The sequence below is a fragment of the Polyodon spathula genome, chromosome 58 (assembly GCF_017654505.1).
Source record: "Polyodon spathula isolate WHYD16114869_AA chromosome 58, ASM1765450v1, whole genome shotgun sequence".
Classification (NCBI taxonomy): Eukaryota; Metazoa; Chordata; class Actinopteri; order Acipenseriformes; family Polyodontidae; genus Polyodon; species Polyodon spathula.
In genome coordinates, this window is record NC_054591.1 from 785,754 (window position 1) to 800,134 (window position 14,381).

General features: G+C 41.6%; 1 protein-coding gene across 1 annotated transcript; it reads right to left on the bottom strand.

Annotated features, from left to right (window-relative positions):
* Positions 1-5,384: 5,384 nt before the first annotated feature.
* Positions 5,385-12,529, bottom strand: LOC121307743 (galactosylceramide sulfotransferase-like). Its single transcript, XM_041240007.1, has 3 exons — positions 11,693-12,529; positions 8,247-8,388; positions 5,385-7,908 (listed from the first exon to the last, which is right to left on the bottom strand). The coding sequence occupies exons 2-3, from the start codon at positions 8,381-8,383 to the stop codon at positions 6,768-6,770; spliced, it is 1,278 nt and encodes a 425-aa protein (XP_041095941.1). The 5' UTR covers positions 8,384-8,388; positions 11,693-12,529; the 3' UTR covers positions 5,385-6,767.
* Between the last annotated feature and the right edge of the window lie 1,852 nt (positions 12,530-14,381).

The window sequence follows — 14,381 nt, forward strand, 5'->3', positions numbered from 1 at the left end:
GTAAAACCTTTAGCATAGTTCAGCAGAAATCTCTTCTGGTGCTGCTGTTCATTGCCCAGGCCACTGGACACTTTTTAAAGATGTTTTGTTTTGTTTCTCCTTCACTCTCAATCTCAGTTATCTTTTTGCTGCTCCATATTACTATGGTTTCTCAAATAACCGCCTCCAGGCGTACTGCAAGCAGAATTTGGAGATGAATGTTACTGTAGAAAATGTGCTACAGGTAGAGTTACAGTCTTCTTTAAGATGTCATAATAGCTGTTTGTTTTTACGCATTTGAGCTGTACACTTGGCAGTGTCACAGATCTAGGCAGAAGAGCTCATGATTATTATTATTGTTTGTTTGTTTTTTCAGATCCTCGAAGCTGCAGATAAGACGCAGGCTCTGGATATGAAGAAGCACTGCCTTCACATCATTGTGCATCAGTTCATCAAGGTGGGTTGGCTCCTGTCTGGAGCTCTGGATGTCTGCTGCCCCTTCTCTCCATCCTGGCTGCATTAGCGCCGAGTGGCTTCTCCCCTTTAGACCCCCATTCTTAAAGATCTCAATGAGTGCCACAGGGAGCTAATTTGTTGAAGTCTAAAGAGCTCACAATGTCCATATACATTCCTAATCTATTTGCCCTGTTTTAAAGAAGAAACCAAGTGATAGCTTTGCTGCTATTTATTTATTTTTAAATCAAATGACAAAAATAATTACATTGCCAACTACAGGTCATGTTGGTTTGGAGTTAAAACTAGTACCGTCTCATTCATGAAACAAGTTAGTGTTCAGATCATTATTGAGCTTCATAGGCAAGCATTTTTAAAAATGACTTTGCGTTGTGTTTTTAATAAGCTTCTCTCTTGATTTGCTCTCTGCTTTCTGTCTGCCCCTCCACCACTTTATCTGTTCACAGTGCTTAAGAAGCCACACATCTGCCCCTGTAAGTCCAGTGAGACAGGCGTCTCTGGTCCCCAGTGGTCAATTTGTTTTTTAAAGTAGTACTGTATTAACATTTTAACTCTGGAACTAGGATACAGGGTTTTACATTTGCAGCTAAGCTGAATGAACCCTGAGCAAATGGTTAATTGTTTACATGTGACTGATTCACTGTGCCGTATCTTCCCTCCCATCAGGAAACACGTAATTCTAGTTAATAACAATGTGTCATATTGCCATAGTATGGCAAATTTTAACCAATTAGAAAGAGACTAGTCCAGTAAGATTGTCTACAGTACCGGCTACAGCAAATTCTTTCACAAACTTCAACTCTTTTAGTTTCACAACCCTTTTCTTTCTTCTCTTATTTATTTATTCATTTATATATATATATATTTGATTCCCTCCCCAAGGTTTCCAAGCTACCCAACCTGCGATCCCTCAGCCAGCTGCTTCTTCTGGACATCATTGAGTCCTTAGCCAGTCACATATCCGATAAGCAGTGTGCTGAAATGGGCTCAGACATATAGCAGCGCTTTGCTGTGTGGTTAGTCTCCTCCAGCAAGGAAGTGCTTTACTCAGACTCGCTCCTTCTCACCATGACTGATGGCTGTCGCTTGTATTTATTTATGTGCTGTATGGATTGATTCTCAAGCATGAAACCTTTCATTTTTAAACTGCACTGCCTCTCGGTGTACGCAAAAGCAGCATGCACAGCCTCTTAAAATATAGACTCAGTTTTGTTATTATTTGCACATAAGGCTTCAAAACCAAAAATAAAGAAAACTGAATATATGTTGGTGTAAACCCCTGGAATGGTCCAAAAGGACAAGTGTCATATTTTTCATTTATTATTATTATATTATTATTATTATTATTATTATTATTATTATTATTATTATTATTAGTATTAGTAGTAGTAGTAGTAGTAGTGGTGGTGGTGGTAGTGTTATAATTAACACTTTTGTTTGTTTCATGAATCTGTGTGCATCGCCCCTGCAAGGTTTCTCAGATGAGCTCCACTGAACTCAGTTTAAATCCATACTGCAGACGTTCTCCAGGCAGTCCTGCAGTCTCTGGTGATGTCATTACTGTATGAGGCTGTTATGCACAGCCCACTTTTCCAGGGAGTATGATCTTGTGCATTTGTTTAGATGTCTGTTCCATGCATGGTACCCACACTTCCTGTCTCTCTGGTACTTGTCGATGGGACAAGATCCTTATTATCGAACGGAACTCGGAAGATGTCTGCTTGGGGTTGAAGGTGAGGTTGACAACTAGGGGCACATTTGTTTCCAGTCGGGACTTGTATAAGGATTAGAGAGGCCGTTCTCAAGTGTAGCACTTGAGTCATTAAGTGGATGTGCAACTTGCTCTGTAGCAAGGCTGGGGCAGGGTTTGTCTTGTGTTATTACAAAGCAAAGTGGACAAGTGGCTGCTAATTGGCTTGTGTTACAGGCTGGTAAAAGCAGGTGATCACTTCAGTCGACTGTAAAGCCTGACTTTGTTGTATAGAGATATGTAAAATATCATTAAAGGTGCCCCATTTGCATTTCTTTATAACTGAAAAAAAACAGGAAGCAAGCCTAGGGGCAGACTGGAATTGTGAATTAAATACCTAAGATTAGATTCCAGGAAAGAGAACAGCTTCACAGATATTACTGTAAAGGAAAGAGGAACTTTGTATTCCCATCTGCTTTTGACTGTCAGTGCTTTTTATAGACTGATAACGGGTTTAAAATGATGACATGCTGCAGTAATGAGCTGAAATATTTAACTCTGTTAAGTATATTGTCAAGTAATTGTAAGAAGTTTCTATTGTAAGCTTTACTGTAATGGTGTTGATTTTAAAAAGTCGAGTGCCTTTCAGCATTTAAAAAAAAAAAATCAAAAAGTTCTCTTCTCTGACAGACAAAGCATAGCGTTCCTGGATGTGCTATTATGTAAAAATATCTCTTGTTACATTGTTGTTTACTGTATTGTAAAATAAAATAAAGAAAATGTGCTCTACATCCCAGTTGCCTCTGCGTTTTCTTGAACATCTTGTAGGACCTGTGTGTGATTTGGGGCAGTTTTGTGAGTTTTAAACATTTGTTTTCAACATTGATGTACTTGCAGCTAGGGAGCAGTATTGCAATAATTTTAAATGAGTGTTTATGTGGGGACTGGGCGTTCAAATCTGTGATCCCACTCTCCAACACCGTGAGATTTGTGTGCAGCTAGGTATCTCCTCCCCTTCCCTTTGCAATCTGATGTCAGCAGTTCTGTCTCAACTGCAAGAAGCAGTTTCATTTTCATTTCTCTTTGCTAAGAAAAATGGCAACAGCAAGCGATCTGCACACAGAGGAGTTGACCTGCCCTGTGTGTCTGGAGCTACTGAATGATCCGGTCACTATTGCATGTGGGCACAGCTTCTGTAGAGAGTGTTTAGAGAACTACTGGGGTCAGACTGACCATGCAGAATTCTGCTGCGTCAGTGCAGAGAAACCTTTACGCCAAGACCTGTTCTGCGCAGAAACACCTTGCTGGCTGGTGTTTTGGAGAAGGTAAAGACAACCCAGGCATTTAAGGTCCCTGTTTCTGCTCCCGGTTACGCTGGTCCTGGAGATGTTCCTTGTAATTCCTGCACTGGGCTAAAGTTCAAGGCTGAAAAATTCTGTGCCTGGCCTCCTCCTATGAAACATACCTCAAGCCTCACTGGGATGGTGAAGCTTTTAAAAGACACAGCTTGGTTGACCCTGTCCAAAATTCTGGAGAAAGATTTTGCCCACATCACGAAAGGGTTCTGAAATTCTGTAGAACTGATCAGACATGCATTTGCTGGTTGTGTACAGACCAGGAACACCAGAGCCATGATGTTGTCTTGGCAGAGAGTGCATGGGCTGAGAAAAAGGCAAGGATTTCATTGCGTTATTGTTATATCGCTAGCAAGAACTAAACGGAAACATTGCAAAGCAGGGATGCTTTGTTGTTTCATTTATTTTAGCAATATTTCTCTTTCAACAATTTATTTGATCCAGTGAGCAGACAAAAGGAGAATATTTAACTAAATGAATGGCAAAAATAACAGGATATTGGCAGATATTTGGGTATGATCTTATGCAATGAAAAAATCAAACGCTGCAATGTCTTGTGACCGGAAACTGGTCATTGAAACATTGTGAATCTTATTGTGTTGCTCTGCTTCACAGATCCAGCTGGGGGAGACACAGACAGAAATACAACAGAGGACCTGGGTGAGACAAAAGGAGCTGGAAGAGCTAAAACAAGCAGTGAAGTTACTCAAAGTGAGTACCATTCGGGCACGTCCAGCTAGGATTTAATTTAGACTGACCAAACAATATATTGAGTTGGTGCATCAGCATGCAACTGCTGAGAAGAAAAACATTAAGGAATAATAAAAATGAATAAAAAAATCCTAAATGTGTTTTTCACTTGGTGTCCCCTTTCAGAGCTCTGCACAAAGAGAATCACAGTTATGTGAGGGGCTATTTACTAAGCTAATCTGCTTCATTACGCAACTCCAGGACAAGGTTACAGCGTTGATGGAAGAAAGAGAGCAGGCTGTGGTGAGCCAGGCTGAGAAACTCATCAAGAAACTGGAGCAAGAGCTTACTGAGCTAAGCAAGAGAAAGGAAGATCTGGAACAGCTTGCTGAGACAGAGGATCAGATCCATTTCCTACAGGTAAGCAGGCTGTAATATGAATAAGGGGATGTGTTTCAGCTGTACTGTCAACACCAACAAATCAAGTTTTTTTAACTGCTCAAAAAGACATGTGAAAACAAACTGCAATGATTTAAACAAATAATAATAATTCAAGAGGGAACCATCCTTTCATCTGCTTTTCCTATTGTAGAATTTCCAGACCTTGTGTGCCCATCCCAAAGACGGATATTTACCAAATGTTACTCTAGATACACAAAACACTTTTGGGTTCGTTTAGAAGGCTGTGTCTGACCTTGAAGACTTTATTGAGGAAATCTGCAAGAAGGAAATAGTGAAGATATCTCAGACAGGTTGGTTCAATAAGACTGTCTTAGAAAATACTGCCCCATTAACTGGAAGTTCCAGGGGAAAATTATTGCTTAACTATAAATACTGTATAAACTTTCTCTGGACCCCACGAGTCTCGGATCCACCTGGAAGGAACAGGTGGACCCCACTTGAAATAAGATGCATGTCTGTAAAGCTTTACAGTGGACTGAAAGAAGCCATTCCCATCAAACCTGACATTTTAGTTCTCCATTTGTCAGCAATTGTTCTAATTGAATAAAAAAACTAAATATGCACAGCAAATCAGACAATAAGCTAAATTGTTTGTTACAGCAAAAATTATAAGTTTCTTAGATGCAACATTTTTATAGAGCAAATGTAATTGTGTGTGCTGGTACTGTACATTTTGTATTTTGAGCTGTTTAGCCTGCATGCTGAAGAAAATAATCTGAGATCATTAGAATTAGTTGTACTCAGTAATTTATAACACTGCTGACATGTACAGTAACATTTAGCAAGAATATCTGTAAAACGTTGAGTGCCCAGAGAAACCCCTGCTGTTCACATAGAAACGACACAGTGAGAACATACTGGGGTCAGTATATTCCAATGATGGAGTTCAGTCATATTTCAGAGCCTGGCTTTCCAAAGTCAATGCCCATAATAATGATTAAAGACAGCTTTGAATAAATTAAAAATTATCAACACACTCAGTAAACAGTACAGTAACCGCTTATAGTTATTAAATGCACCTTATTCAGTCTTTTTCCATTTGCAAAATTATTTAAAAAAAACACAATCTTTTGTCTCACATTATCCTCCTTCCTATATTGTTAATACCAGTATCTGTTTGCTCATAAATCTACTAATTCCCAATAGGAAAATATCTGTAATTTCTAAAAACAGCATTTAAAAATCAAACTTGCTTAAACAGAGTTTTGTTCACTGAAAAACAAGCCAGGTTTTATTTACATGAAATTTGTATTTGACGTGAATTGTTAATATAGTTGTTGATCTAAATAAATTAAATAACCTAGTTTGTTAATTTCAGGGCATGTTTTTCTACTTGACTTTGTCATAAGGCACTGCTGTACATGCACCCTTGTTCAAGATGGATCTACACCTAAATAACCAAGCTGCACATGGTGTGGAGCTGAAATAGCAGGCAACCCTGCTCAACTCCCTACACAGCTAGCACAAATGGGCAAAGATAGCTGCCTTAAAATCCTCCTCTACATAACTAGCGGAACTCTTAAAGTTGTTCTGCCACTCATTCCTGCCTCTCCCCCCTCTATAATAGCAATTAAAATAGAACAACACTATCAATAGGCTGATGAGTTCTACGACCCTATCCTGCTTGTTGCACGACCGTCCGTCTGAACATTGGTGCACCTTGAAATCTATTTTGTGCTTACCACTTAAAATGCTTTTACAAACAGCACTACAGCCCTCTACAGGGCTGATCAAATTTAACAAACAGTCTTACAGTGAGAAGTGTTTGATAGCCAGGTTGCCTCTTCTATAACCCGATACAACCTACTTGGTTAGATAGAATCCCAGTTAGAGAGTTCAGTTCTATTACTCTCCGGTGAGAAGATGGGACTTCCCTAGCAGAAGAGGCCCAATAGTTAGCATCTTGGTCCAGTAGCTTTCCGACTAGAGAGGAGAGGACTATACTCGCATGTGCTTTATGGCTCACATGATTCAAAAGGCTATTGGCAGTAGATGAGTTTATAGCAATATAATCTGAAACTGTTATCACTGCCTCCACAGCAGAAGTTCATCCAAATAAATAATGTGATAGGATTTGAAATTTATTTTTTTGATTGGTAATGTTCGTATGGGCCTTTCTACCAGTTAAATAACTCCCTTATGTGGGCCCAGAGTTTGGTTATCCACAGATTGACCCCCAGCTCTGTTAGATACTGGATCTCTGGGGTCAGCATTTTCCGGCAGAGTTTTCTGTGCTTCTTGTCAATGTTCTTTTTGAGGTTGTAGCCCAAGATGGACTTCTCGCCAATGGGCTGCCAGGGTTGCATGGCCAACTCCTGGATCCTTCCTGCCTCCACGGGCTGCCCCCCCTCGATACAGACCGCTGCCATCTCAGCGTTCCTGCGCTGCAGCTCCTCCACATCCCGGGCCATGTGCTCCCGCCCGTACGCTTCCACTTTCCTCCAGAAGGTATCATTGAAATGGTGGTAGAGCTTCCAGTCGATCATGTTCCAGTCAGTAGCTTGGCTGCGCAGCTCAGGAGTCAGCCTGGACACCAGTGTGTCCTTACGGGCATTAAGCTTGAAGTAGAGCACGTCCTCCATCTCCCAGCAGAGGGCCTCCTTGAGCAGGATCAGGGACTCGTCGATGTGCTCCAGCAGCATGACCAGGGAGAAGCGCTTCTCCATCGCCTGGATGCTCTCATCCACCCGAGGGTCATCCGGATTGAGATTGTTGTCATATCCAAAGTCGAAGAAGAGCAGGTTCTTGAGGTAGAAGGAGTTGAAGCCCTCGGGGTCATAGTAATGCCACGGGTCACGCAGGAACTCCGTCATCTTGTCCTCGGCCGAGATCTTCCAGGTCAAGGGGACCACGCTTCCAAAGTAGTGGAAGGAAGACTCGAAGAGGTCGGCCGGGTGCCGGAGGATTGAGAAGTAGACGGTGTCGGAAGGCAGAAGCTTGCGAATCTCTGGCTCGTTGAATCGCATGTGGTTACAGATGATGTTGAAGCACATCCCTGGCCGGTAGTCTTTGACCTGGGTGCGCTGGAAGAGCGAGGGGTAGAAGAAGTCATTTCGACTCTCGGGGAACGCAAACTTGAGCCGATGCTTCTCTCCGAATCGGAAGAGGATGTTCAGGATGGTGCTGCTAGCCGTCTTGTGGGTCTTCATGAACATGACGTCTACCTTCGGCGTGCAGGCCCCACCCTGGGAGGCATTGGAGGCAGGAAGGCTGCGAGCGTGAGCTGGACGGTAGGCGCAGGAGTAGGGGACTGGAACCCTGATGAAGAGAAAATGCATTTCATTGCAATGGGAGACCTTGCTCTGAACGTTATGTTACAACTTAATTTCAGCAAGCCAGCCTCTTTCACTGTCAGAATACATTTTGATCTGAATAGTGGTTGAGGATGTAACACACTAGCTATAGCGTGCAGGTTGAGTGCTAGCCAGAGAATGTAACTCGTCATTTTCCCTTAAGATGTCAGCCTTAGGCAGATGTAGCCTGGAGATTTAGCTTTCACTGACCAGGAGGGCAAGAGCTAAGCAGTGTGTTTCTAATAAAGAAGTACGATCTTCACTGTGTGCTAGCTTAAGATGCTAAGAGGTGGAAACACTTACTCTTGCATGTTTAACCGAACAGCAGGTGTCACGTAGGAGTAGAGCAGGATCATACAGCTGGTTAGCAGGGTGCCCAGGATCAGCCCTTTGCAGATTGATTTCCACTGCTTCCCCTGCTTCCCCTGCTTCATCAACATGATCCCTGGGTTACATGTGACAGAAAGAGAACAGTGAGGATCTATATACTGCCTGTCCATCTTCACTTATGCAAATGAATCATTTACATAATAAGCCCAGGGATGACAGCTGTAGTTCTTTTCACCATCAGATCTGCTCTTGTCAAAGCCCATTTTCTTGTCATAGCCTCCCCACCAAAGCTATTTCAGAAATATTTGTCAGATAACACAAAGATTAGATGTTCGTCTACATTCTTCTTATTAATAAAGAGTTGAAAGGACTTTCTCTGGAGGCCAATTACTGTACAGAGGACAGGGTCTCGCTCATTATGTTACTTCCTGTGTGCAACCTCCAGTCTTCCCCTCCAAGGATTAGCATAGCTCTTTCATATCTATTGGGGACGTGCTTCAATTAACTGGATCAAAGACCAAAAAGTGTGGGTGTATCCCTTGCCTGAGTTTACCAGAGCCCTCCAGGATAGCAATTAAATTAGTTTGCTGCTCAAACCCAATGTGCTTATGTTCTGTAAACTCAACCTGTTATTTTATTATACACTATCCTAGTACAGGAGTGCTGTGCAAATGAATTGATGTCATATGATATAAGTGAAATGTCGCAGGTGCCGGGTTTTATACAATCATTGTCTTGTATATGTGGCTCTGGCAAGCCTATAACACTGCATTCAAATTTCCAGACGCATCCTGATTTACCAGAGCAGTCTGAATCTGTCTCCACTTTCATTATTGAGATGCACAAATAGTCACTTGTACAGTTCCATCTCTGAAAAGATTTCAGAGAGAGGAAGCTTTCATTGCTGAACAATCCGGCCGTTTATTCAGAACACCACAGCTTAAAGAAAGAAATGTTAAATCTGTATGAACGAATTGTTAACCACTTCAGTGCTGGTGCAGAATGCCTGCGTGCTTTTTTCATCTCACATCTTCAAACTGGGCTCATATATGTCTGCCTTATGCGGTACGGTCCATGCAAACACATACTTTAATTTTAAGTTATATATGGACATCTGGACCTAAAAACTATGTCCAGTATTTGGAAGAAGCTCTTTGCAGTTCGATCAACACTTGCTGAGGCTGCTGGCTCACCTGGCAGGTGAAATTCGGTCCACATAGTCACTGTGCATAGAGTTGCACTGTTTCAGTGTAATATAGAAGTGGTTTGCTGGTCTGGCTATTTAATGCATTATACATCCCTGTAGAAACTGATACACAAAAAGGTAACCAGAGAGCAGGATGACTGAGGCACTGAGGTACTTATATGGCTTCCACTGCATTAAGCAGTAGTCGCCAGTAAGAGCTGTTTGAACAAGGGAGAAACTTGAATAAATCTCAGTAACTAAAACAAAAACTGGAAAAGCAAGAAAACTTATCTACAAGAACATGATTTGAATTAAACCCCAAAAGCAAAACAGATACATGTATGCTATAGGATGTTAAAACAGCTTACCCAATTTACATAACGACCACTCTTTTTCGATTTTTATGACAGTGTCTGCTGTAAAGCCCAAACCGGAGCAAAAACTATTGCTAGTAATCAGATAGCAAGCAGATTGTGAGTGCAGAGTCCAGACCCCAGCTTTGTTTCATTTCCGCTCTACTATTCACTCTTAATGTAATCTGATCCGCTCGCACACACTGCTCTTACAACTCCTTGGAAGTTTGTTTGTTTCTCTGAGAGCTTTTCAATACATGCCTTGGTGTGTTAGGCCAACTGGCTTTATGCCGATGCACGTCCATTCAGAGGGGTGTCAATCAGGTATTGTAAATATAATATATAATAAATAAATAAACTTGGATTGGGTTATACCCAGCTGCAGTCCTAAATGGCTAGAAGCAGATGAAATTAGTTTGAAAATTCATGTGCATCGTGTAGAGTGAGTATAAGCATCTCTCATTGCAAATTCCAATGCTCTGCAGTGAATGCTGTTTTCCACAAGAACAGCACAAAGCAACAGGGTAACTTACCTGCAGTACCATTTATGGGACTAAATGTTCAATTGAAAGCCCACTTTAATGGAACATCTTGACCTCGTTTTTGAAATACAAAGACCAAAGAATGTCTTTGGGAATGCATGATTGTGCGTAGCTGTTTGTTTTTCTTGTAAAGTGAGAACACCCTGGCAATCAGTTCTAGCTTGTTTTCATTGATTCAGGGTATTAACGCCTTTGAGTGAATAAAACTTGTACATGCAAGCCTGCGTGCCTGCTTTCCCCTGGGCCCTTTCCATTCTTACTTTCAGGAGCACAGGGGTATGAAAAACTTACTTTCCCTGGCTAATGACCTGTTAGCAGATCTCTAGCATCAGAGTTAGGTATTAACCATGGCTGAAGCATACTGCACATGTAATTGTGGACTGCAACCTCCCGCAAGGTCAAACCATCAAATTTTAATTCATTAAAAACTAGACCTCTACCAGATATCTTGTTGACTGTCTAGTTTGCTTACGTTCCCTAAATGCGGTTTCAGTTGCAGACACACTGACTGAGTCCCTTATTCGAGCCTTGGGTGTTATCTGTCAACTGTAGCCTAGGGAAGCACAACAAAAAAGGAGGAAAAAGGTGATACAATTTTTGCTATACCACTGAAAGAAAACACATGTTCAGTATTAGGCAGTATTAGGACCGTCGCTAACGATTGTTTTTTTAATGTCCACTTCGATCCATTATGTTTGGAGTTCAAGATATGTTTTCTAAAGGTTTTAGAAAGGGTATATATATATTGTTTTTAAAATACCCTTAACAAAATACAGTTGCTGTGTTATTTTGTCTGTTGTTTTTTAAGGACCTACAATATTCAGACCTTATTAAAAACTGTATTTTGATCCCTGTTTTCTATAAATGTACTCAATTGAGGGGTTCCTATATATGCAGATTAGTCCCTTACTTGAAAGATGAACCCCCTATACATTACTTAAAATAGCTTTTTGGTGATATGGTGGATCCAGTAACTTTTTTCACTCCACGTTTCACTACACGTTTGATTTAAAACAATCTATCATACCCCTTCAAGGAAAACCCTGCAACCCTGTCGCATACAGTAGCTTTTTTTTTGTTTGACACAGCTGACAGTTTTTTGTCTGGATGTACAGTAGATTCACACAGCCTTCTACAGATACTGTACACATAAACATACCCATCTTACTCAATACATGTCCTATCTACAAACATTCCAGTCCACTATCAATGAATGCTCAGTCACAGATGCATCTACCTCGTACATTCACACTGACTCTTAGTATCTGATAGTCAGTATATTAACGAGAAAGCACTGCTAGTATTAACTTCCACGAGAAAACAACTAGATGGAGTTACCTTTACATGCACAAATCCTTTAGTGTACAAAAATAAATACAGATACAAGGTCCGGTATTTTGCCGTTCTTTCTGCTTCGTCTCCCTTTTCAGTCTTTCAGAAGAGCTTCTCGGCCGGTCTCTCTGTCAGTCTGGAGAGCAGCTGCTGCCCATGTGCACTGTGCTTCGTGTCAGTCTCAGAGTGTAAGGGACTCTCCTCCTGCAGCAGGTGCGTCTCTGCAGCATTTATTCCTGCCTCGCTCCTGGCTGCACCTCTAACCCCTGCTCTCTGGCTGAGCGCAGTCCTGCTAAGGAGGCTTGTGACGTCATGTGGAGCCAGGGGACCATGCTCTTGTCATGAGCTGTGGCTCTGTGTGTAGGGGGTGGTGACGGGCAGGCTCAAACTGCTTCCACAGATGAGGCTATTCAAGCAGGGACGAGGGAGGGGGCATGCAGTGAGTTACAGCTTAGACAATAGGATACATTTCACTAGAAACGACAAGGGAAAAAATAAGATCCATCAGTAGTTTTCTCTTAGTGACGACCTCAAGCAGATCCCCTGGCGATTCTACAGCCTGGAGCGCACTCTCCAGCACAAAGGAGTTTTGCACAAAGACAACCCCAATATATAACTAATTAAACAGCTTCAGTGTCTAAATGGGGGGACAGTTATATAAACATGATATACCCATGGTGGGATGGGTTAACTGGTCTGCTGTGTTGAGTGGGGAATGTGTTTCCTAGATTCCACTGGTTATGTGTTATTTGTCTTAGAATTCTTCAGAGGGCTACATTGCTGAAATGAACAGAATCAGTTTAAAAGGAGCCATACCTTTCAGTAAACATGCCCAGCGCAGATAAACTATGGTAGAAGCCCAGCACATGTAAATAGATGTATAATTTGTAAATATTATGTGTAAATAGTATAGGAAAAAGTGTGTGTGTTAGATATGGCAGGGCTGGTTGTTTTGGGTGTGTTTGTGGTGGTGGATGGCAGGGATAGGGTTAATTCCTACCCCTGCCAAAAATACGTGCAGAATGTGGCCAGGTGAATTATTACTTGTCAATCAACCCTGGCAACCTGGTATTTAAGAGAGGCAGGAGCTGCATTGTGGGAGGAACTGTCTGGGAGAGGGAAGAGGTGAAGACCGAAGACCGAAGACCGAAGACCACAGACCACATGGAAGGTGTGTGTCAGCGGTATGTCTTTTCTTTGTTTTCATAAGTCAGTGAAGGCATTGCATAGCCTGACTCTGTTTTTGTATAAACCTTTTCTTTGGCCCTGTGCCTGTTTGTTTTGTTTTAGTTTTATTTTTGTTTAATAAACATGCGCCCCGGCACTTAAAACCCACAGTTACTCTCTCCGAGTCTCTATCCATCCAGTCATCCTGCCACACACCCTTTTAGGGAGGTGACAGAAAATCCACTGACAGTCAAATGAAGGCCTCAGGTAATCTTTACCCCTTGGATACTGGTTGATTCATCAACAACAACTAAGTTTTTAAAGTTGACTGCAAACATAATTACAATAACATGAAAATGTGTTCAGTTACTGTAAAAAGCACAAGAGCCCAGTAAAGGGAACTCAATTATATTTTCAAAGGAATTTAAAAGATTGAGCTTTGAGGAACAACAACACAGTATGTTTGAGATATTTACACTGCAGACAACAGGTAGATAAAAGCATGAAGCTGAATTTATCGTGTTCTCTAAATACATCGCTTCTAATCCGGTGCCTGGACACCTCTGGATCTTTAACAGTGAGGAGAGTTTTTTATGCTCCAAACGGAAAGCCTAAACATGTAAACACATTTAGATGCGAGTTGAAGTCTGCAGGACATTTGCACCAGTTTGGATGCCCCGTCAAAAGTAATAAATACATTTGCACTGACTGAGAACTTAAAGGTATTATTAATTGCTACGGACCACTGTTAGCATTGTACTGGACTGTAGTTCTAGGTACTCCTTGGGAAGCTTTTGGACAAGAGTCTAAATGGATTTGAGATGAAGGGACAGATTTTCTGCAGCAGTTCTGTGCAAATGTGTTTTTTCTAACAGTAAAGCATTAAGGTAATTTCAAGTTTAGTGCTCAACTTACAAGTTTTCCTTGTATTGATTGGAAGGGTCTGGATAAACCTCCAAATAATAAAGGACTTTGTTTTATATGATCACTAGCCTTATTTCCAAAGCGTCTGCAAATTGGTGACATCAGAGCTGAATGGCTTAATAACACTAAAGTCATTGCAACCCTCACAAAAGAAAGATAATTCAGTCTATTGTGACAGAGGAGCTGCAAGTATGTGCAGAATGTGCGAGAGCTAGGAGGAATGTTCACAATGTGGCGTGGGCATGGGGGAATGGAGATATGGTGCACCAGGGCACAACCCCTGGCACCTCCCACTGAGAACATCACAGGGTCAGGGGTGGGCGATTCTACAGGCGCGGAGCAGAGCTGGGTCATCACCGCCCCACTGGTGAGATATGAGGAACTGTCACCAGTACATTGTAATGATTAAGCTACCTGGAAACAGATAGTACCAGGCTGACAGTGGCACAGTCACACCAAATCGAGGGCAAGGGTCACTTCAAATGACAAAGCGTGCAAGCCTTGTTTATACAGAGCAGTGAGAGATAGCATCAACCACATTTTTAAGGTGGAGAAAACGGTGATTAAATTAAGACAACTTCGATTAACCAAACTGGATTTTATA